Below are 20,680 nucleotides of genomic sequence, written 5' to 3' on the forward strand. Positions count from 1 at the left end.
TGGTACATTTGTAGTCTGCGCAGATGCGGACCGAACCATTAGGCTTGACGGGTGAGACGATTGGGGTTTCCCAGGGGGCATTAGGCACTGGCTCCAGCACTCCTTGCTCCACGAGCCGGTCCAATTCCTCGTCTATACGGGGTTTCAGGGCGAACGGGACCCGGCGGGCCTTAAGCCTGACCGGTCGTACTGCGGGGTCAAGCTGTAGAGCAATGGGGGGGCCGTATACTGTCCCAATTTCCCATCAAAAACCCCTGGAAATTCCTTGCAGATGGCGTCCACGTCCACTTGTAAGGTAGTGTGGTTCACCCCGGTGATGGCTAGCCCCAGTGGTCCAAACCATGCCAATCCCAGTAAGCTAATGTAGGGGCCCTTGACCACGAGCAAGTCCAGTTGCCGCGTCCGCCCTCAGTATTGCACCCTGAAGGTCCCCACCCCCATTGTGGGGACCTTACGTTTCTGGAAGTCCCGGAGGGTGAATGGGGCCGGCCTGAGTTTGGGACCCCCAGTAGGACACAGTTTCCTTAAGGTCCTTGCCGAGATTATGGATAGAGTTGAACCCGTGTGAAGCTCCATGCGGCATGGGGCCCCCTCTATCTGTACCTCTACATAAATTTTCTCTACATTGGGGTGGGGCAACTGGTATACCTGGAAGTCCGTGAGCTCCGTAGAGTTGCCTTGGTGCGTTGGGCCCCGGGACCTGGGGCTCTTGGATTGGTCATCTGATGCCTGGCATTGGGTGGGCCGAGCTCGACACACCCGGGTGATGTGTCCCAATTTTCTGCACTGCCTGCACTCTGCGTTGCGGAAACGGCAGGTCCTCCTCTCGTGACTTTCCCCGCAGCTTGCACAGTTCCCTCCTTCTCGTCGAGGCAGCTGTGGTATGTGGGCTGCTTGAGTGCGCTGCTGTACTCGGTGCACCTCCTCCCTGTCAGATCCTGAGTCGTCGGTGAGGTCTTCATGGTGGACCCTCGGTTGGGGTGGCAGGCTCGGCCGTGCCTCTTGCGTCGACCTCTCGGCAGCTTCCGTTGCCAGGGCCTCCTCCAGAGCGACCTGGAACGTTAGGTCCTTCTTGGCGTAGAGGCGTCGTTGCAGCTTCTCATCCTTCAGGCCACCGACGAGGCGGTCACGAAGCATGTTCTCCAGCTCTGAGAAGTTGCAGAACCGGGCAGCTTGGCGGAGAGAGGTCACAAACCCAGTTATGGTTTCCCCAGGGGCTTGCCGCTTTGTGTAGAAGGCATTTCGACGAGCCACAACTGAGGGCTGTGGCGAAAAGTGCCCCTTCAGCTGTTCCATTATTGTTTTGTATGGAACAGTAGCGACGTCTTCAGGTGCAAGGAGAGCCCGGGCGATTTCAAATGTCTCCTCTCCGCAGATGCTGAAGAATATTGCCCTCTTCTTGGCGTCTTCTTCATCGGTGACCCCTTTGGCTTCTAGAAGGAAGGTGAAACGGGAGGCGTACGCTTCCCAGTCTCCAGATGCTGGGTTGAACGGCGAGAAGCTGCTGTTGGTTGCCATTCTGAGTTCCTTGTGTCCCGGAGCTGAAGCCTGGATACACGGTGCGAGGCAGCGGTGCGTCAGGTGGCGGTGCTGCGTGTGGCAGTCAGCTCAGCGGGATCCCATCCTCGTCGCCAGTGAAATATACTCAGAGTCGCAAAGTGATTTCGTGCTCTTTATTCAGCTCATAGTGGTGAGGAGGAATGAATGAAAGTCCCCTCAAAGTATCTGCTTATATACATTATTTACACAATGGGCTGCACATGATTGGTTAATTCTGGAATTCTACTGTAAGCCGATCAGGTTGTGGATTCACTTATATCTGGAGCATGATTGGGTGGTTCTTGGACCAATCAGACTGCTGCATTCTGAATCCTATTGTTCTAGGACCAATCAGACTGCTGCAATTTGGATCCTATTGTTCTAGGACCAATCAGACTGCTGCAGTTTGGATCCTAGTCAACTCAGTACATAACACCCAGAGTCTCACAACACAAATCTGAACAATATTTGCATATACTAATTTATATGTACAGAGGCAGATTTAGACTGGTTTTCAGAGCCTCTCTATAACCAACATAATTTTTTCAAGTTTTAATAAAAATGTATGTGTTTGTGTGAGAAATGTGAAGCCCCCTGAACCGCTCCCTAACAATACCCTGGCATTAATTAAACTCTTTTAATTATTCACATTTTCATAGAATTGTAGAGTTGGAAGGGACCCTGAGGGTCATCTAGCCCAACCCCCTGCAGTGCAGGAATCTCGGCTAAAGCATCCATGACAGATGGCCAGCCAACTTCTGCTTTAAAACCTCTCTACCAGTCTTGTCCTTTAAAGGCAATGCCAGTGCATACTGAGACAGAATACTGATCACCATTAAAATGTGTTTGTGTTTATCATCATCATCAATCAATAAAACATTGTGCTTGGAAAAAGGTTGCATATCTGCTTACAACGCCAAGATCAAACATACTGGGGTCAGGCTGTGAGACTTTGAGGTGAGTAGTAACAGTTAGAAATTCTCTTGGAAGAAGGTGCTGCAGAAATAAAATCCTTTCTAATATGTACCATCTTATTAGGAGCATGTTTTCAGTTCATCTTTTTTCTCCCTTTTCATTTCAGTAACAAGAGTAGCAGCGGACATTCTATGACGGTATGCAATCGCTCGTCACACAATTTCACATTAAAAAGAGCAACCTCTCCATATTTCTGCAAAGCTATCAAAGGATCTGGGTTGGAAATATACTGTTCTGGTCCTCCAGGGTTATGCTAGTTTTGCACAAAGACACTTCCCAAAGTCAATTAAAGGGTCAACACATGAAAGTGTGTGCTTAACAGGGAATTCAGGGCAGTTTGGTGGCACATTTATGGAAGCTCGCGTTGTCCAGAGTCAAGGGTACTTCCCAACTGTGGCTTTTAGGGCTCCCTCACCCATTATTACTCTTCCTCTGTAAGCGACATGAGAATATACAATTGACACTTTGTGGGGGAGATTATAGTGCTTTCTGTGTGCATGTACATCAGGCTGTGCTCTAGCTGTGATATAGGATGCAATCAGGGCTTTTTTTCAGCTGGAACTCACCAGAACTCAGTTCCAGCACCTCTCAGACATGCCCCACTGCCATTCTAAGAGAACAAGGGAGGTGTGCATGTTAAGTTCCAGCACCTCTTTTTCTAGAAAGATAGCACTGGATGCAATCATTATTTTAGTGATTATTTCTTTGATAAAGACCACAGTTCCACAAAACAAAACTGTCATAATGATTGTCTTTTATTTGAAAAACAAATTTGGAAGGGAGCAGGTGGCGCTGTACTCTAAACCACTGAGCCTCTTGGGTTCGCTGATAGGAAGGTTGGTGGTTTGAATTCCCGCAATGCGGTGCGCTCCCGTTGCTCTGCCCCAGCTCCTGCCAACCTAGCAGTTTGAAAGCACACCAGTGCAAGTAGATAAATAGATACCGCTGTGGCAGGAAGGTAAATGGCGTTTCCGTGCGCTCTGTTGCACCAGAAGTGGTTTAGTCATGCTGGCCACATGACGGGCAGTAAATGCCAGCTCCCTTGGCCTGAAAGTGAGATGAGCACCACACCCCATAGTCACCTTTTAATGGACTTAACCATCCAGGGGTCCTTTACCTTTTAACCTTTTAGCTGAATGTTTCAAATACGTCAGCACCAAGTCCTTTTGTCCTTTTGATCATAAGAAAAGCTAGCAAACAGCATTGCTGCTGCAAAAATCAGCTCCCTGGGGGCATCTAGTGGACAAAAAAGGGAAATGCTAACCCTCAGTTAAATGCCTGATACTTCAGATATGACTGGGGATGAAAACTCTTTAAAGTACAGTGGTGCCCCGCAAGACGAATGCCTCGCAAGACGAAAAACTCACTAGACGAAAGGGTTTTTCAGTTTTGCATTGCTTCGCTAGACGAATTTCCCTATGGGCTTGCTTCGCAAGACGAAAACGTCTTGCGCTTTTTTTTTAAAGCCGCTTGAAGAGGCGCAGTTGCAATGGACCGTGCCTTCGCAAGACGAAAAGACTCGCGGAACGAATTATTTTTGTCTTGCGAGGCACAACTGTACAAATTAAAGCAGTAGTTGCTAGTCAACAACTATTAATAGTACAATCCTATGGGTGTAAGTCCCACTAAATTCAATGGGACTGAGGTTCTGGTAAACAGGATTACGACTGCAACCTGGGTGTCACAGAATCAAAGAACTGAAGATTTGGAAGGGACCCTGAGGGTCATCTAGTCCAACCCCCTGCAGTGCAGGAATCACAGCTCTTAGCTTTATTTGAAACAATAAATGAAAACTGTATAAATGCAAAACAGCATCCATATAATGGTACCAAAATGACAGCCCTGCTGCCCCATTTAATTTGCAGAAAAGATAAGGTGGAGGCTGGGGAGAAAACCTGTTGCCAATGACTTGCTTGCATTTTAAACAGAAGATGTCATCATTATGGGTGTTTTTAGTGTGGGACTTAAATCTTGCATATTCTCACTCTTTGATTTGTTTTCTCTTTATCCACCATACAGTATCGTCTTTCCTATATCCCATAATTCACTGACACTCTTCATCAGCACTGCTCTGCATTCCATCTTTACTTTTTCCAGTTGCTAATGCTTGCCTAAGATTCAAGTCATCCCTGGGGGAAGCCATTTGTTTGTACATCTTTGAAAAGACTGTGCAATCTCTGCAAACTGAATTAAATCTGAAAATGGTATGCCTTCAAAGAAGGAACCCTGCATCTTATTAAGACTGAAGCATAATTCATCACTGTTCCATCAGAATCAAATTCTCTTGCAAGCTTGTTCATCACTGGCATGCTAATCACCCACACTGGGAATACTTTGTAGCTGCACACGGCAAAATTGGCACATGTACAGTCAACGCATTTGACTGTGCACACAAAATGTATACGCTTGTGACTTCAGACTTAGAGAGGCTGCATGTTGTTATGAATATGAATAAGATCACCAAAGGTGGCATGTTAAAAAATGGGGTGTTGCTCTTTGCCATTCACTAGAGGAGAAGGGTTTCATGGGGTTTGTTTATCCTTGTTCTTCCGTTATCTACTATAGTTCACCTCAAGGCTCCATGTAATTAACAGTCTAGTGTTGGTAGCCTGCAGCAGATATTTGCACATAGATAGCAGCAGTACATTGTACAGTGCCAACACATGCGGACAGTAGCTACTCTTTGCCAAGTCATTTTCGCTACTGCCTTGGCCGTTTGTCCCTCCTCCTTGCGTGCAACAGGTAGCCACAGATTTGTTCTGGCTTCTGAAAATTATCAGGCTTTTCTGGTATTGCTAAGCTCCTAAAATGGTCAGAAATGGTTCTACTGAGCAAGGCTGAGCTGGAAATTGTTTTTGGGTGGGTTGACTGAAACAAGTAGTGCTTAATTGGGAAGAGAATTTGCCAGAGCCTTGGTAGATACTTTTTTTTATTATTCAGCAGAGGTGACCCGTCTTTCTCAACCAGTGTGCACAATTGGAATTTAGAGAACGTACTATGGGCACCAGTTACAAAAATGCAAGCAAACCTCCACTTCCCATCAATGGTGAGGAGAGTGGAAAAGTACCTACATCAGCCACTACCGTGCTTGGAGAGAGAGAGAGAGAGAGAGAGAGAGAGAGAGAGAGAGAGAGAGAAGGAAGCTCTTTGAACCTGACCTCTGTTCTGAACATCCTGGCATCCAATGAAATGTGCACATGTTTAAGGGTGTGTGTGTTTAAGGTAGGGGAAGATGAGTCAGTGCAAACAATCTCTTGCGCCCTGTTGATTTTTGAGGGGATTACTGAGGCATTATGTAATTTTGATATTTTTTTTATTAAAGATTTTCTTGATTTACAAAAGTGTTTGCAATGTCTCTCTACCCCATGTAACATTTTTACAAATCATTTTCATTTGTTGAGACATTAGGAAGAAAAGGGGGAAAGAGGTGGAGGGGGGAGAGATGGGTGGGGTTGGGGTCAGGTGGTGATGTTTCTATTTTACCTACTATATGTAGGGTTTAGTGTCAGCGTTGCTTGTGCAGGTTCTTTGTTGTTTGCTTGTGTTCCTCTGGTGGTGAGAGAGGTTGGGGTTGGCCTAGGGTGTGGTTGTTCATTTGTGGTTGGCTGTGGTGGTTTTTGTTTTCATGTGTGAGTGGGGTGGGTGGGTGTTTTGGATCAGGTTAGCCATATTGATTTGTATGCTGTTGGTGAATTTTTGTCGTTGTCTTATTGGGCTGTTTATGTGATAAAGGGGAGCCATACCGGGGTGAAGGTGTCTTCTTCTATTTGTCTCGGTGTCAGTTTCAGTTTGTTGGTTAATTTTTCTAGTAGGGCTATTTCCTATACTATTTGGTACCATTGCTGAGGCATTATGTAATTGCAACTGGTGAGCACTAGTGAGCACGCTGGCACCTACAGGAGCCCGTGTGGCAACCTTATATCTCCTTCGGACACAGCCAAGTGAGAGCTGCTCTTCCATGGGGACACCCCACATGGCAGAAGGGTGTACATACTTAAGATACCAATGACTTCCCCTCTTCTCTTTACGTAGTTCATTTTACACATCTTATATCCCTGCATATTTTACAAAAACTACCAATCAGTTTTCCATTATCACATCCATCAAAACTTATTTACACTGCTGACTTTACCTTAATGGTGCCAGCGTTTTCAGCCGTACACAATTATTTTCCACATATTCAATAAACATTTTCCAATATTCTTTAAACATATGTTCTTCTTGTTCTCTTATTCTGTATGTAAAGTCTGCAAATTGTGCATATTCTGTTAACTTCAGTTGCCCTTCTTCTTTGGTTGGGACCTCGCTTGTTTTCCATTTGGGGGCTAGCAAAACATGGACCACAGTTGTTGCACACATAAATAACCTTTTCTGACACCTGGGAATTTCAGTCTGAATTATCCCCAACAGAAAGGACTCTGGTTTTTTTGGGAAAACAATTTTAAACATTTTTTTCAATTCATTCTAAATGATTTCCCAATAACTGTACATAAATTATTATTTACATAATTTCAGCGGTTTAAGAAAAACACTATAATTCTTTTAATTTTAAGAGGTGTCTTCAGGTGCTGTCATATAACTCAGTGCATGATCTGTGATCCAAATCCAGATGTTCACATTCTATAAAAAAAGAAGTATGCAAATGTAGAGACACACTTCAGACAGAAAGAGAAACCTCAGCTTTGCTGGTTTCTTTGTATACAGCACAATTTTAAGGAGGCTGCCACAATGGGAACATGATAAATGGTTTTTCTGTCACTAACACCTTAGTTGTAGCTAAAGGAACCTGTCAGTTATGCTAGTGTGCCCACATACAGGCCTAGGGACCAATCCAAACCCATGATCTACTTAGCTGTCCAATTCAGCCAGCTTCTTATAGTTAGGATTGCTTTGCATGGCTCCATATATTCCCCATGGATCATCTTGGGTGTTATGAGCAGCAGAGGGGGCCCTTTTGGTAGTTTCACTGCCCTCAGAAGTTTGGGGAGTGGCAGCCCACTCTCGTGGGCTACTTGGACCGATTGCCCACCTGCCAATCACCTGACAAAACTTCAAACGAAATAGTCTGGAGTGCGCTCCCAGTTCTTCCTTCCTTCCTTTGCAGAGGTAGCTTAGTTTAAAACTACCAACAAGAAGAAAAATGATTCCCCCCCCCACCCTTTGCAGCCCAGCTTGAATTCAAGACAGGGATGCGAAGGAAGATTTGGGAGCACACTGTTAAGTGCTGTGCCCATTGTTCCTTTGTAGTCAAAAGTGAGTGCTTTTTTGAATCTGGTGCCTTTTCCTGTCACCTTGATCTTGTCAATCACCTTTTGTGTTTTGTAGTTGCGGTTTATTTTATTTCTAATGTGCTAGCTTTGCAGAGCTTGAAATGTCCCTTTCACCCAAGTGCTTAAGATCAGTCAGAACGGGGGGGGGGGGTTATTGTCCCCATTTGACAGATGAGCAAGTGTAGCAAAGTGGCCCCAATCACCCCCCCCCAAAGAAGCATGAGACAGGCAAAAGGACTGGATGCAGTTCGCAGAGGCCTAACACTGTCACAGGCTTCTGGCCACACAATTGTCTTTCTGTTGAGTGCTCTCGAAATACCATGTCACAGGGATATTCTCACTCTGACGGTCTTCCGTGTGTGTGGGCGGATTCATTGGATCAAGTCTGGAGAACTAGAATACGTCACCTGAGCTGGCTTTCCTTCCTTCCGCTATTAGAAATTGCTCTTTCCAACCGGGCCAAGATGAAGCTCGAGGAACTTCTGGATCTCCTTCCAGGAGTGCTCTTGGGCTTTGGCGTGCAGTTCCACATCACCTCCCCATTGGTTAGGCAAGAGAGTACTCCGGAAAGCAGAGCAGTAGCAAAGCGGGGAACCGGGGGGTTCTAGGAGGTGCCCAGCCCCCGGATACGACAGCAAAGCACAGTTCCTTTTCCCATGCTGCTTTGCTCTGGCTATGGCCGCCTCAGCAAATAACTTGCTGTTTAGGCTTTGGTCGCTTTCTGACACCACAAAGAGCACGGGCCCTTGGGCCTTCTCTAGAGGGATGGCAGAGGAGTGATGTCTTTCATCCAAAGGATCTTCCATGACGTGGTAAGAGGACATTGTCCCCATTTCAGTGATGAGAACCTTCTCAACAGCATAAGGGATCGCAGGGATATAGACGTCACGAAAGCGAAGTGATGCGCCTCTCATACCTGTGGCACCATTGATGCACACAGCAGCCACAATCTGGTCTAAGAAGGTAATCATGGCCAGTGCGATTTCCGATCCTTTGGACAGCCCAACGACTCCAAGGCCCGGGCCTCTGACCTGGCGGGGGGAGGAGGGAGGGAACCACACATAGCTATTTCATCAACAGCATGAGAGGCAGATGCAAGTAGAGTTTTGCAAGAAGGAAGGCTATAAATGGGTTTGTTCAGAAGGAAGAGTGATTCTCCACATGGTGCAGGGTGAGTTAGTAGACTGAGATGGCCGAATGCTGGATCGTACATCAGACTGCATGTAACCCTTTCTACCTGGCTCCTTCTGCACTAGGGCCCTTTCACACAGCATTGAATATAGTGGAATATTACCTAGTGGTGCCCTTCCTTACAGCCAAGCTCTTTCTAAACGGTTTATACAGTGGTGCCCCGCAAGACGAATGCCTCGCAAGACAGAAAACTCGCTAGACGAAAGAGTTTTCCGTTTTGGAGGTGCTTCGCAAAACGAATCTCCTATGGGCTTGCTTCGCAAGACGACAATGTCTTGCGAGTTCCTGCGGGTTTTTTCCCCTTTCCCCCCCCTTTTTCTAAGCCGCTAAGCCGCTTATCAGCTGATCCGATAAGCTGATAAGCCGCTAAAAGCCGCTAATAGCGCTAATCCTCTAATCCGTCAATGGGGAACGGATTCTTTTCGTCTTGCGAGGCACCACTGTACACAACTCAGTCCTGCTCAGCAGAGATCTCCTGCCAGGCTAATGAGCAGCTTCCTCTCTGCAGCTCCTTCCCCTTGTATGTATTGCTTCCTCTTCAGCAGGGCTGGGGAATTAGCGAGAAATTACCCCTTCAATCTAACCTGAGCTCCAGCTCACGTCCTACCTGATCATTGGCTGATGGGAGACCGAGTCTGGTAACAAGCTGGAGGACCACAGGTGTCCCACCTCTGCCATACACAGTCAGATTCCCCCACAAAATGTGTGTGTGTGTGTGTGTGTGTGTGTGTGTGCGTGTGTGCGTGTGCACTGTCTTAGGCGTGTCCGTTTTTAGCCAGATCAATTCCATACAAAGACAAAATGATGCTTGGGAGATCCTACTGTATTGTACAAAACCTGGGAACTACCTAGTGATGCCTGTGTTAGTCTAGCTTTGTCTGATCAAGTGCATATCACTATATATTCCAGAACCCTGTTTGATGCCACTTTGACAGTGCATTCCTTGTGGGGATCCAGGCTTCTCCTGCACCCTCGTGGGTCAGTTTTGACAGGTGGGTGGGACCACACACCTACAAGTCACTTAACATCATTATGATGTCAGATGATTGAGAGGTGGCTCGCCCGTCAAAGTTGGCCTGCCAGGCCAAAAACGTTCCTCACTCCTGATATATTTTAATCTCTATTGTCCCACTACAGAATGCCCTTGTAATGAGATAGAAGAAAATATACCCTCTCAGACACACCTTGGGATGTTTTAAGAGTAGTGTGGATGCTTCCTCAAAATATTCCAGGTCCACTTCTTCCAGGGTCTGTGGGAGGTCATCATAGCCAAAGAAAGCCAGAGCTAGAACAGCAAAGCCTTTATTGGCCAGCAGGACGGCTCGAAACTCAATGAGACCTCCAGACCCACCAAATAGGTCAATCACCCCTGGAAATGGCCCAGGCCCTGCAGAGAGTCCAAGAAAGGGAGAGCAACTATGAGTGAAGGTATTTGTAATTGTCTGGAATAAGAACCTCCCTGCCTGCCTGCCTTTGGAGGTCTCTGAGACCATGCAGAGTGGGATGAAGGAAGGGGGTGACCTTGGAGAGGACAATAAAAGCAACCTGGGCATGTGAGCAATGTGTGTCCCACAATGAGGGAAGAGAAGGACTGCACAATTGTAGGGAAGGTTCAGAAACAAATGGGAAAGTTGCATACAGATGTGTGGGAAGAAGGAAAATGAAGTGAAGAGATAAAGGAGAGGGGGGGACTTCTCTTTATTCTTATAACCCAGAATGTATAATAGGACTCTCTCATCCAGGTACCGATGAAGCCCCAGCCCACATAGGTTCATCTATGCATTAAGTGCTCACAGACCATCTACTGAGCCCACTAGGCCACAGCAGGCCCACTGATGGGGCGGTGTGAAGCATCTGCCTCACCCTGCCTGCCCCACTGCTGGTGGAATGCCCCCCTGTCGCTAGTGAGAGAGAGGCATTATGGTATGTGGTGTTGCCAGTTCATCTTCTCTGCCCCTGAGGCAGGAAAAACGAGGGGCAATGCCTTGAGGAATGTGCTGGCTCTCGCAGGGTTTGGCAGGTGGTGGTGGGGATGTTCTGACAACAGCGGAAGTGGGGTGGGATACAGCAGCGAGGGTAGCCCATTCCCATTTCACCACAAGTTGTGAAACAGGGGTGGGCTGGCACTGAGCTAGGCAATTCCTCATTGTAGTGAATCACCCGGGAGGGGAGAGAAAGCACAAATCAGTTTTCTTACCTGGTGGCAAGAAAAGGGCGCCCCGAACTTTGCCTTCTTTGACCTGGACACGTTCCACTCCATGGGCTGCGTACCATCTCTCCACAGTGCAAGTGGCCAGTGGTACATCATTGGGTGAAGGAACTAATACCACAGAGCCAAAGAGGCTGACCTGGACGCGGAAAGGGCTGCCTGTCACGTTGCGTTTCATCAGCCTGCGGAACTTTTTCTCTGGCTTCAGGGAGGAGAAGAGGCCCATGGGCCAAACACCTACATAGTCCCCGCCTAGAGCAGCCGCCTGCTTCACGTCCACCTCCCCAGACAGATTTGCCCGAAAGTGGGCTCTGGATTGAAACTTCTCTCCTATGTCATCTGTAAGCAATGCATGCAGGGTTACCAGCTGAGAAGGGTCCAGGCCAGAGGCGCGAATCCACACGGGTGAGTCGGCTAGTGAGCTTTTTGGGGTGACAGTGAGGCAGGCCATGGCAGCAACCTGAGGAAAGTGAATCAGTGACATTTCCAGTAAGCTTGGGAACTGTAAGAACGAATGGAGGAGGTGCTCAGCTTCCCTACTTCCCCTAGGGCAATTCTTGCCCTTAACTTCTGATTGAAGCTCTCTCCTTTATATCCTGCCTTTCCTCTTTTACACACACACTTTTATCCTCTGAACTTTGTGAGGTAGATTGGGCTGAGCTTAGCAACTGGATGAAGATAATTCAGTGAGCTTTATGGCTGAGGAGAAAATTAAGACTCCACCTTGTCCTAGTTCAAGTTTGGTAGTCGGCCAAGTTTTACACCAGAGCTTTCCAAACTGTGTGTTGCAACACATGAGTGTGTTGTCGGCTACAGTGTGCGGGTGTGTTGTTCAAATGCTCCCCACGCTCCTCCTGAGACTGGTAAAGGGTGCAGGCAGCCCGGTGGATTGCCAGTAAAACTGAATTACTGTGCTGCAAAACGATGCATGTCTAAAAAGTGTGTCGCTAACATGAAAAGTTTGGAAAGCTCTGTTTTAGACAGAGCAGGCCCACTGAAATTAATTGACGTGACTAAGTTAGCTTGATTAATTTCAATGCATCTACTTTGAGTAAAACTCAGCTGACACAGGCTTTTAACCAAGTTCTTTTCTTCCTTGGAGCTGAAACTCCATGCACCGAACGGTTTGCTCACTTGCGCGCTGCAAGAAGCCCGCCTGCCTGCGCACGCTTGCAATCGAAGCTGCGCTTGGAAGCGGGGCCTTCGCTTCCCGCTGTCGCTGTGGCCGTGCTGGCTACGGCTGATGGGAGCTGCACAACAAGCCCGGCTGGGAGGTCGCCGCTTCCCGCTCCGCCCGCCAAAGGTTTGGGGGAGCGCGGCGAGCGGATCTTCCTTACCCTCCAGGCGTCTGCAAATCCTCCCCGCCTTTCCCCGCGCGCCCAGGGGACGGTGGGTTCTGCACTCACCGCGACTTGAATGGCTCAGGACCCGGAGGAGTTGCAGCCGCCAGCTCCTCTCTCTCGCTGCTCCGCAGGTGCCCAGTACCTTGTCGGATCCTCGCCAGGGTAGTGCCTCTCCGGGCAGGGCACGATCCCGTGAACGGGCGCCAAGCGGGGAGTTGCTCTGTCCTGCGCCACGTGACTTGGCGCGGCTCCCTCTGGAGCAAAAGGAGGACAGATAAGGCGAGGCAAGTCGGTACGAGAAGTGAAACCTCTTCCCACACCCGCGCTGCTTGGTGTTACTCAAGGAGAGGATTCAGGGCATTGGGGTGGGTGGCGAGGTAGCTGCCCCTCCTCACCGCCAGTCTCCAGATGAGCCGTCCTCCCCACATTTCCAGCTTTCATGGCCTTTGGCTCAAAAATGTGTAAAGTTATTTCCTTTAGTTTTCCAGATTGCTGTTTCTGTCATGGTATGCTTTAGATGACATCCCTGCATTGCAGGGGGTTGGACTAGATGACCCTGGAGGTCCCTTCCTATTCTGCAGTGATTCTGCATCTCATCCGGTTGTTTCAGTCCTTCCCCTGGCCTTTGAGAGAACTCTAAACAAATGTACAGGGTGAGTCCTTTGAAAGAGGCCCCGTGGATACAGAGTACACATGTTCCAGGGGCCTCTTTTAAAAGACCCACCTTGTACATGCCAGTGTGAGAAATGATTCTGTGTGAACTGCCGGTGCTTTTTAAATGGGTAGCTTCACTTTGTCATGTTTGTTGTATTTATCAGTTAGCTAGATGGCATTTTAAAGTATTTAACCCCCATCCTTCCTTTATCGAGGGTGCAATGAGATTAAGGGCCACTATCTGAACTATCTTGGCCATTTGATTGCCCTTTTTAGCCATTGCTGCCTTTTTTTATTTGTATATATTTTATTTGTATATATTGCTTGTTTTATGTTGTTATGGCCGTTGGCTAATGCAAATAAAGTTTATCTATGTTTAAACCCCCATTCTATAAGCTGCCTTGAAAGGTCAACTAGCTCAGGGAGACAGCATGGAAATTGATTAAATAAATAAAATACAGCTAACATCAGTAGAGAGGTGGTATGTGATTGTTCTAAACATTATTGACCCTGATTTAGAAAGCTTACCTTGCTGGCTAAGAAATTGTATATGCAGTTTAGATACAAACGTGCAATTTGATTTGCAACTCCCAGTGTCACATGTGGTAAACACACTCACCCAAGAAAAAAGAGGTGGAGGTCCAATTCTAGAAGCAAAAGGTGGGCACTTCTACTCTGTGCATCCCATTTGCTGTTAAAGTCAGACCTCTAATTTTGCAAATGATAGAGCTACAGAGGAGCTGTGAGGTAGGTAGCCAAGTTTGTTGAAGAGACCAGATTTTTCAGGGTGTATAAAACAAAAAGGAATTGCAAATGAACTACAAAGGAATTTATCTAAACTGGGTGACTGAATCCCATTTGCCAGTGTGAACTTAGTTCAAAGTGGTCAGGGTCATTTTGGTGATCTATAAATGGCTTTTGATGAAATTGTTTTTCTGGAGCTTTTTAACAGGCTGTGTCATAGAGTGAAGATGTTGTGTATTCTCTACCACAGAGCCTTCTCCCCCTGTAACTGTAGAGAACTCTTTGTGTGGAAAAATACATAGCTCACATGTAACATTAACTCTGCCCCTCTCCAATATTGTTCTTTGGTAAGATGGTTCATTCTGAATAGAAATAATATTTTAGCCAACTATAAGGTGTATTGGATGAGGAAATCATTCCCTCTAATAGCAAACTCTATGAGGGATGTTTGACACTGTCTTTAACTGTTTTAAAGCATCAGACAAAGACTTTCTCTTTTCACAGGTTTTTGGACCTTAGTTTGAAGTGAGACATTGTGGCCTTTTGGAGTGGGGATGGTATCTGTAAATCCTCATTTTTATTTGTGTAGCTGTTTTTTTATATTTTTATCAGATGTTCTTAATTGGTTTTAATAATGTAAGTTGCTTTGGGTCGTCACTCTGTGAGGAAAGTGACATATTTTTTGTTACTATTATTCTCAGCAGAGGGCTTTATAGGGCTTCTGGGAAACAAAGAGAACCCCAAGGTTCACAGAAGTTAAACATTTTTTTTGGGGAGGGGGTTATCTATGGGGAGAGGAACACCCCCCTCCAAAAAATGAAAACCAGGGAGGGGGGAAGGGAATGAAGAATCTTGGGAAGGGGCATGGCTGGCTGGAGTCTTCAAACAAGAGCACTCCATGCTACGTTTAGGTGTGCTTATGTTGTGATATTTCACACTTGAGGAAGATAAAGCTGTTTTCCCCTAGAAAGGGCTGTAAATGATTTTTGCTCTAGTTTCTGCTCAGGAGCTGCTGCTTTGGACAACTCTGGGTCTGTTGCAAAAAGGTCCCTTCAGGAGGTAGGGGAAATTGGGCATTGTGGGACCTCTGCTGTTTGTCCCTCAGAACCCAATATTTTCAGTAGTGGAGGGGGCTGCCCATTTCCACCCTGCTCCACACGAATTCTCCTTGAGACCTAACTCATGTCGATATTCAAAGCCCCAGATCAGTAAAAAATGAGACTTTGCTCTCTGCAATTAATTTGCAACTTTTCATGTTGGGCAGCCAAGTACAGGGTAATCATTGACAGAGACATTGGTCCAGGTGAATGAACCTTAGTTTTTCATCAGGCAAGATCAGGATCATGTTATACAGTGTACAAAAACTGAACCACTCCCCTCCCTTATTTTCTGAAAACAGCAGAATCATACAACAAGCTCTTTCTGAAACTGGAGGCTTGTACAACAGTTCTTGTTCACATCCCTTTCTCTGCTCATAAGGAGATTTGCTAGATTGGAGTCTTAGCCTGGTTGAACGTATGCCAAATAATATGCCGAAGCTTAAAAATGTTCCCAGCTAATCAGAACCTGGGTCCCCCCCCCAACAAAAGGATCACTACCTACTTCAGAAGCTTACAGAAAAAGCTTCTGGATTTGAGCCAGTGTGCTGCAATAGCTAGACAAGACCAGGAGACTGAGGTAACCCTTTGCTCTGCTGAAACCCATTTAGCCATGAAGCACATTTGATGACAATGGGCCATCTTCCAGCCATTCTGCCCAATATGGCTGTTGTGAGGAGAAAAGTTCCACATAAGCTGCCTTGATCTCCTTCAAGTTTAAGAAAGTTTAAGATAGCAATGTGATAAAATAAAAACAAAGCGTGTTTTTAGGGTGACTTGTGCCATTAATAAAAAATGCTGAAGCCTGAGGGCTTCCATGAAAGACAAGCGCCCCCCCCCATATAAATACAGATAGGAGACTTTCATCACTAACCTTGACAGTCAAGTCGTCTGACACCACAAAGCTAACATATCACACAGGTGCATAAATCCAGAAAGCAATGGTTTTAATAACTGCAGAACCAGTCAAATGTCCCATTCCATCCCTAACCCAGAAGAATACCTTTACAAGAGCAACCAGGTTATTTATGATCTTTTATATATAACCCTACAGTCTGGAAGTTGCGAATCCTCAGAGAAACCCCTTTAGGGCATTGCCCTATTTCATAAAGTCTGGGGTCTGCTGCTATCCTGGAGAACGTTTAGTTTTTAAAAAGACGTCTAAGCACTTCACGCTGGAGGATTCTGCTTTGCCATCACCACAGAAAAGCAAAAGGGAGGCTTCAGCTAAGGGGCATCTGGATGCAATGTAGCCTTCTCTGGAAGAATCTGATCTCCGGGGCCAAGAGAAGCCAGGGAGCAAACCAGCAGTGCATCTGGCCAGCGCATCTCAAGAAGCCATTTTCTATTTACGGAGAGTAGGGAGGGAGACCCGTCTCGGACTCATTCCTTGGCTGCTTTGCGCTGCGTTTGGCGTTTCTGCAGCAATGCCAGTGTGTCCCGCTTCTCAATGCGACGCAATTGCTTCTTCTTTGCACGCTTCAGTTTTGCTGGATTCCGAATCTGAAGGAAGGAGCAGAAAAGAAATGACAATGGTGCTGCCAGCACTCTTGTATATGAGACTTAAGAACTCTCAGGAAGAACAAGTTTCCTATCCTCGCCAGAGGCTTCAGAACAGGGATAGACAAGACTTTGGACTTGGGGATACATTCTTTGATTTTTACTAGATCCAGAAATCCACCAACAAGAATACCAAGGGCAAAAGATATAGTACACTTTGAATGAAAGGATTACGAGTGCAGGAGATTAATCCTGAGTACCAGAACTGAATTCACAGTTCTCCCATGCACCTGCCCTCCTCCAATACACACTCTTCATTTCATCAGTATAATTTAGGATGGATGGAGGGGTTTTTTAAGGTATGTGTGATATCACTAAACAATTGGGGGTCATGCATCTTTGGAGACGGCCTTCAAATTATCCAGAGAGCTGCAAAAGAATCTTGATCTATCATTTGGCACGCACCATATTATGTCCAAGATTGTTTTACAACATGAGACTGAAGATTTTGTGAATACATCATTATTCTTACTAATAAAAGGTAGGTAAAGGACCCCTGGACAGTTAAGTCCAGTCAAAGGCGACCGGGTTGTGGCACTCATCTTGCTTTCAGGCCGAGGGAGCTGGTGTTTGTCCACAGACAGCTTTCCGGGTCATGTGGCCAGCATGACTAAGCTGCTTCTAGCGCAATGGAACACCATGACGGAACATTACTATTTTTAATATAGATCAATTATAACTGGTATGCATGAGAGAACGATGAGTGAATCTTTGGAAAGCAGCTCTGCAATGGTGCCAGTCAGGAAAAGCAAAATATGGTGGCCAACTGCTGTAAACAGGACTGTTTTAAGCAAAACATCAGATCAACGACATCTCTTGAGAGATGAAACTGCACATCCAGAAAAGCTGTGCCCATTTGCCTAGACCTGAAAGGCACCATGATAAGGAAACAATTTATGACGTTTGAGCCACACAACCTGAACAGGCCTTGCAATCCTGGGACCTAGAGGTATTCAGATGGGCATCCGAAAGATGATGCAAGTGCTTTGTGAGCCCAGAAACTGTCCATGTCAGTCTTGCAATCCACAGATTTTAAGAATGGGGAAAATGATCCATTTATGAAACAAAGTCCTTTCAGCACCCCAAGGATAGGAGCCGTAGTCATCTGGAGGGCACCACATTGGCTACTCCTGAATTAGATACTATTCTTGCAAAATTTTGGCTCCAGCCCATTCTTGCATTGATCAGCAACTAGGATTATAGATTTTCATCCACATTCACATGGTATTAGTCTGGCTAGAGTATCACCCATTTTGCTATACAACATTATATCTCCATTACTACATTGGGCAAAAAAATCCTGCGTTGCCTTGGCTCAATAAGTGGTGGATATATAGTAATTGTAAGGTGAAATAAGCAGCCTCTCCATCATCCAACCACCACAAAGACAATTTCTAGCCTACACCTCTCTTAGCTCACTCTCACTGGAAACAAAAATGGCGTCCTAGTTTAAGCAGATTTATACGTAAAACGAGTGTGTTAGGCTAAACTCAACCTAGGGTAAGTGAGGGTTTGGATAAACTTTGTATATTTGTTAGATGAAAACATGCCCACACCTCCCCTAAACACTCCTCGATTAGCGGCAACTAGGAAGCATGGTCTAACATGTCATTTCTATCAAGCTAAGCACAACACGGAGAGAACAAATGATCTGTTTATTGCAGCAGTGCTCCTCTTCTCACAGAAGGCAAGTTTCTTCTTCAAGAGAAAACTAAGGACTTAAAAGGGGAAACTCACCACTTGCACAACCTCTGCCTTCCGCTCATTCTCCAGTCGTCTTCTTAAGTTTTCTTCCCTTCGCAGTTTTTTCTCCTGAAGGAGAAGACAGTGAAACCAGTTATATGTATTATTTTAGAGCCACAGCAGTAGGAATCTGAACCCTGATCTCCCAGGTCCTAGTCCAACACTCTATTCACCACAGCACACTGGCTTCCTAGAGTACTTCTGCTATGGGACAGCTATATATATTAAATAGGCAAATAATGGGGAAAGCAAAATGTCACTTAGAGGATCTGAAATATTTTCCTTGAAGCTTGAATTTGTTTTATTCTGGATTATTTTATTTGATGTTTTAATGTGTTGGGGGAAAATCCCAAAGCAGTTTATTTTAAAATATAAGGCAGTACAGAAATGAAATGAATAATAATAATAATAAAGTTAACCTTTTTATTCTGTTGTGGCGACCGTAACCCAGGTTTAAGGGCACTGAAAATTAGCTTATATTCCTGAGTTTCTAACACTGCCCAGAAGAGAGGACATGTGTCACAGCAAAGAAGACCCTCTAACTTAGTATTGCATAATGGATAGTCCTTGAACATGAAGGGCTTATCCAAATATCTTAACCTGTGGGCAGGACAATACTGGAGTGGGGAGGTGCTCTTTTAAGTATTTAGGTCCTAAATTTTATAAGATAAGATATCAATAAAACTTTTGAGTTCAGATTAGTAATATTTTGAAAGACAGTGCAAGTCTTTCAGTACACATATGGCTTCAGTCAGCTGCTGCACTTAATAACCAGGGAGTTGCCTTGTATGCTAACTGTAGCTTTCATGTTGTCTTCAAGGGCAGCACCGCATGCAACACACTGCAGTAATCTAAGAGGTTATCAGAACATGTATTACTGTGAAAAGTCTATCCCAGGTCCAGGAATGGCAGTACCTGGTGATCTAGTCAGAGCGGGCACTCCTTAAGACACTTGGGTCTCCAGCGTTAAAGATGAATCTAGGCACATCCTTGGGTGACACACCTGTTCTTTCGAAGGGGACCGACTCTATTCAGAACAGGCCACCTGCCTGCTTCCAGACCTAGGAACCATTATTCAACAGACCACTTTATATCACAATTTTCTCTCACCTCACGCTCCTTTCGTTTTTCTTCCACCAACTGCCGTGCAAAATCTTTGACTAGTTTCTTTTCCTGACGTTCCTTCATCTTGCGTTCCCAGGAGGTACGCAAAGGCTTATCCAGAGTCATGAGAGAAAACCTAGCAAGGAGAAAACGGAGCCATTACCAACCATTGCCATAAGCGTAAAACCATACAAAGGCTTCAAATGTATAGGCTTTGGCTTTAAACATATACACTATTTTTTTTTGCTCTTAACTCTTTTTAGTTATTTTTAGCGTGCATCGCCTTGATATGGTTGTTTAGAAGGTGCTTAATAAATAGATAACAAAAAACTCAAGTGAAGCTTGTTTCTAAGTTCCTGTTCATCAGACGGGGCTACACACTTCGCAGGCCATGCTCTCCACAGACTGGCAAAGACACTGTGTAGAACAATCGAACTATTCTGTGGAAACGATTGGAGGGGGCTTATTTAAGCATTGCAAACCATCTGTGAGTCAAATTTGTTTCAAAATCAGAGCAAAAATTAACTGCACGCCACTTGCTTGTTAACCTTCAGTTTGCACCATACGCAAACGCAGTAAGTAGCACAAAACAAGGTCCCGCCGCCTAAAGGCGAAGATCAAACTCTCACCGCTTCTTGCCGGTGTCTTTCCATACCCGCCCCGATTTCGGCTTTCCTCTGGGGATGGCGGGCGCCTCCTTCCGCTTCGTGCCCGGGGCAGCTGCCTGCGGTTTCCCTGGTCCAGCTTCTACCGAGGCGGCCGCTTCCTCGCCGTTCCCGGGCTGCTGGACCTGCTCACCTCGGTCAGTATCGGGAGGGGGCTGCTCACTCAGCGGCTCCGCTTCAGAAACAAGCGCCGCCATAGCCTACTCGCCGGATCCCCCGAAAACCGCTGCTCTGCCTCCCTCCACGTGGGAGAAATACAGGGACGTCCCCCTCGGATGACGTTTCGTCCTCGAGTATATGCGTAGATCAACGCGAGTGGTTTGTTGCGCCCAGGCGCGTGAGGGAAACGTGGGCGGAGACAGCCACCTGACCGCAATTGGCCAATTGTACTTCGGCTGCGAAGAGATGCGGTCTTACCCGTTCCGTAACAACAGTTCCGGTTTCCGGTTGTATTTGGTGTGATTCTTCACATGCGGGGCAACAGCATCGGAAATGCATGGAACTCAAAAGGGCTGGAAGTTGACCTTCTTGCAACGCATTGAAATGATCGAAAAATTAAATAAATAAATCAATAAAAAGATTTTAA

At 46.1% G+C, this 20,680-nt stretch overlaps 2 protein-coding genes and 2 long non-coding RNA genes across 5 annotated transcripts; 2 read left to right on the forward strand and 2 right to left on the reverse strand.

The window, feature by feature from the left end:
- Nucleotides 1-1,997: 1,997 nt before the first annotated feature.
- LOC308590974 lies at nt 1,998-7,947 on the forward strand. The gene is made up of 2 exons (XR_014009980.1): nt 1,998-2,651; nt 4,534-7,947. It is a non-coding gene; the product is annotated as an uncharacterized lncRNA (long non-coding RNA).
- LOC308590700 (acyl-coenzyme A amino acid N-acyltransferase 1-like) lies at nt 7,840-12,729 on the reverse strand. 2 transcript variants are annotated; one of them, XM_081200851.1, is made up of 4 exons: nt 12,591-12,729; nt 11,173-11,644; nt 10,160-10,362; nt 7,840-8,815 (listed from the first exon to the last, which is right to left on the reverse strand). In XM_081200851.1, exons 2-4 carry the CDS (start codon nt 11,633-11,635, stop codon nt 8,219-8,221), a joined length of 1,263 nt encoding a protein of 420 aa, XP_081056977.1. In that variant the 5' UTR covers nt 11,636-11,644; nt 12,591-12,729; the 3' UTR covers nt 7,840-8,218. The 2 variants fall into 2 exon arrangements, with proteins under 2 accessions (XP_081056977.1, XP_081056976.1); XM_081200850.1 differs by lacking the exon at nt 12,591-12,729 and having other exon boundaries at nt 11,173-12,243.
- Nucleotides 12,673-15,513, forward strand: LOC308590971. Its single transcript, XR_014009979.1, has 2 exons — nt 12,673-12,811; nt 13,016-15,513. It is a non-coding gene; the product is annotated as an uncharacterized lncRNA (long non-coding RNA).
- Nucleotides 15,514-15,952: 439 nt separating this feature from the next.
- CCDC86 (coiled-coil domain containing 86) lies at nt 15,953-20,371 on the reverse strand. The gene is made up of 4 exons (XM_081201233.1): nt 20,059-20,371; nt 19,436-19,565; nt 18,320-18,394; nt 15,953-16,525 (listed from the first exon to the last, which is right to left on the reverse strand). The coding sequence occupies exons 1-4, from the start codon at nt 20,289-20,291 to the stop codon at nt 16,406-16,408; spliced, it is 558 nt and encodes a 185-aa protein (XP_081057359.1). The 5' UTR covers nt 20,292-20,371; the 3' UTR covers nt 15,953-16,405.
- Between the last annotated feature and the right edge of the window lie 309 nt (nt 20,372-20,680).

Source organism: Podarcis bocagei, assembly GCF_964188305.1.
Source record: "Podarcis bocagei genome assembly, chromosome: 1".
Taxonomy (NCBI): Eukaryota; Metazoa; Chordata; class Lepidosauria; order Squamata; family Lacertidae; genus Podarcis; species Podarcis bocagei.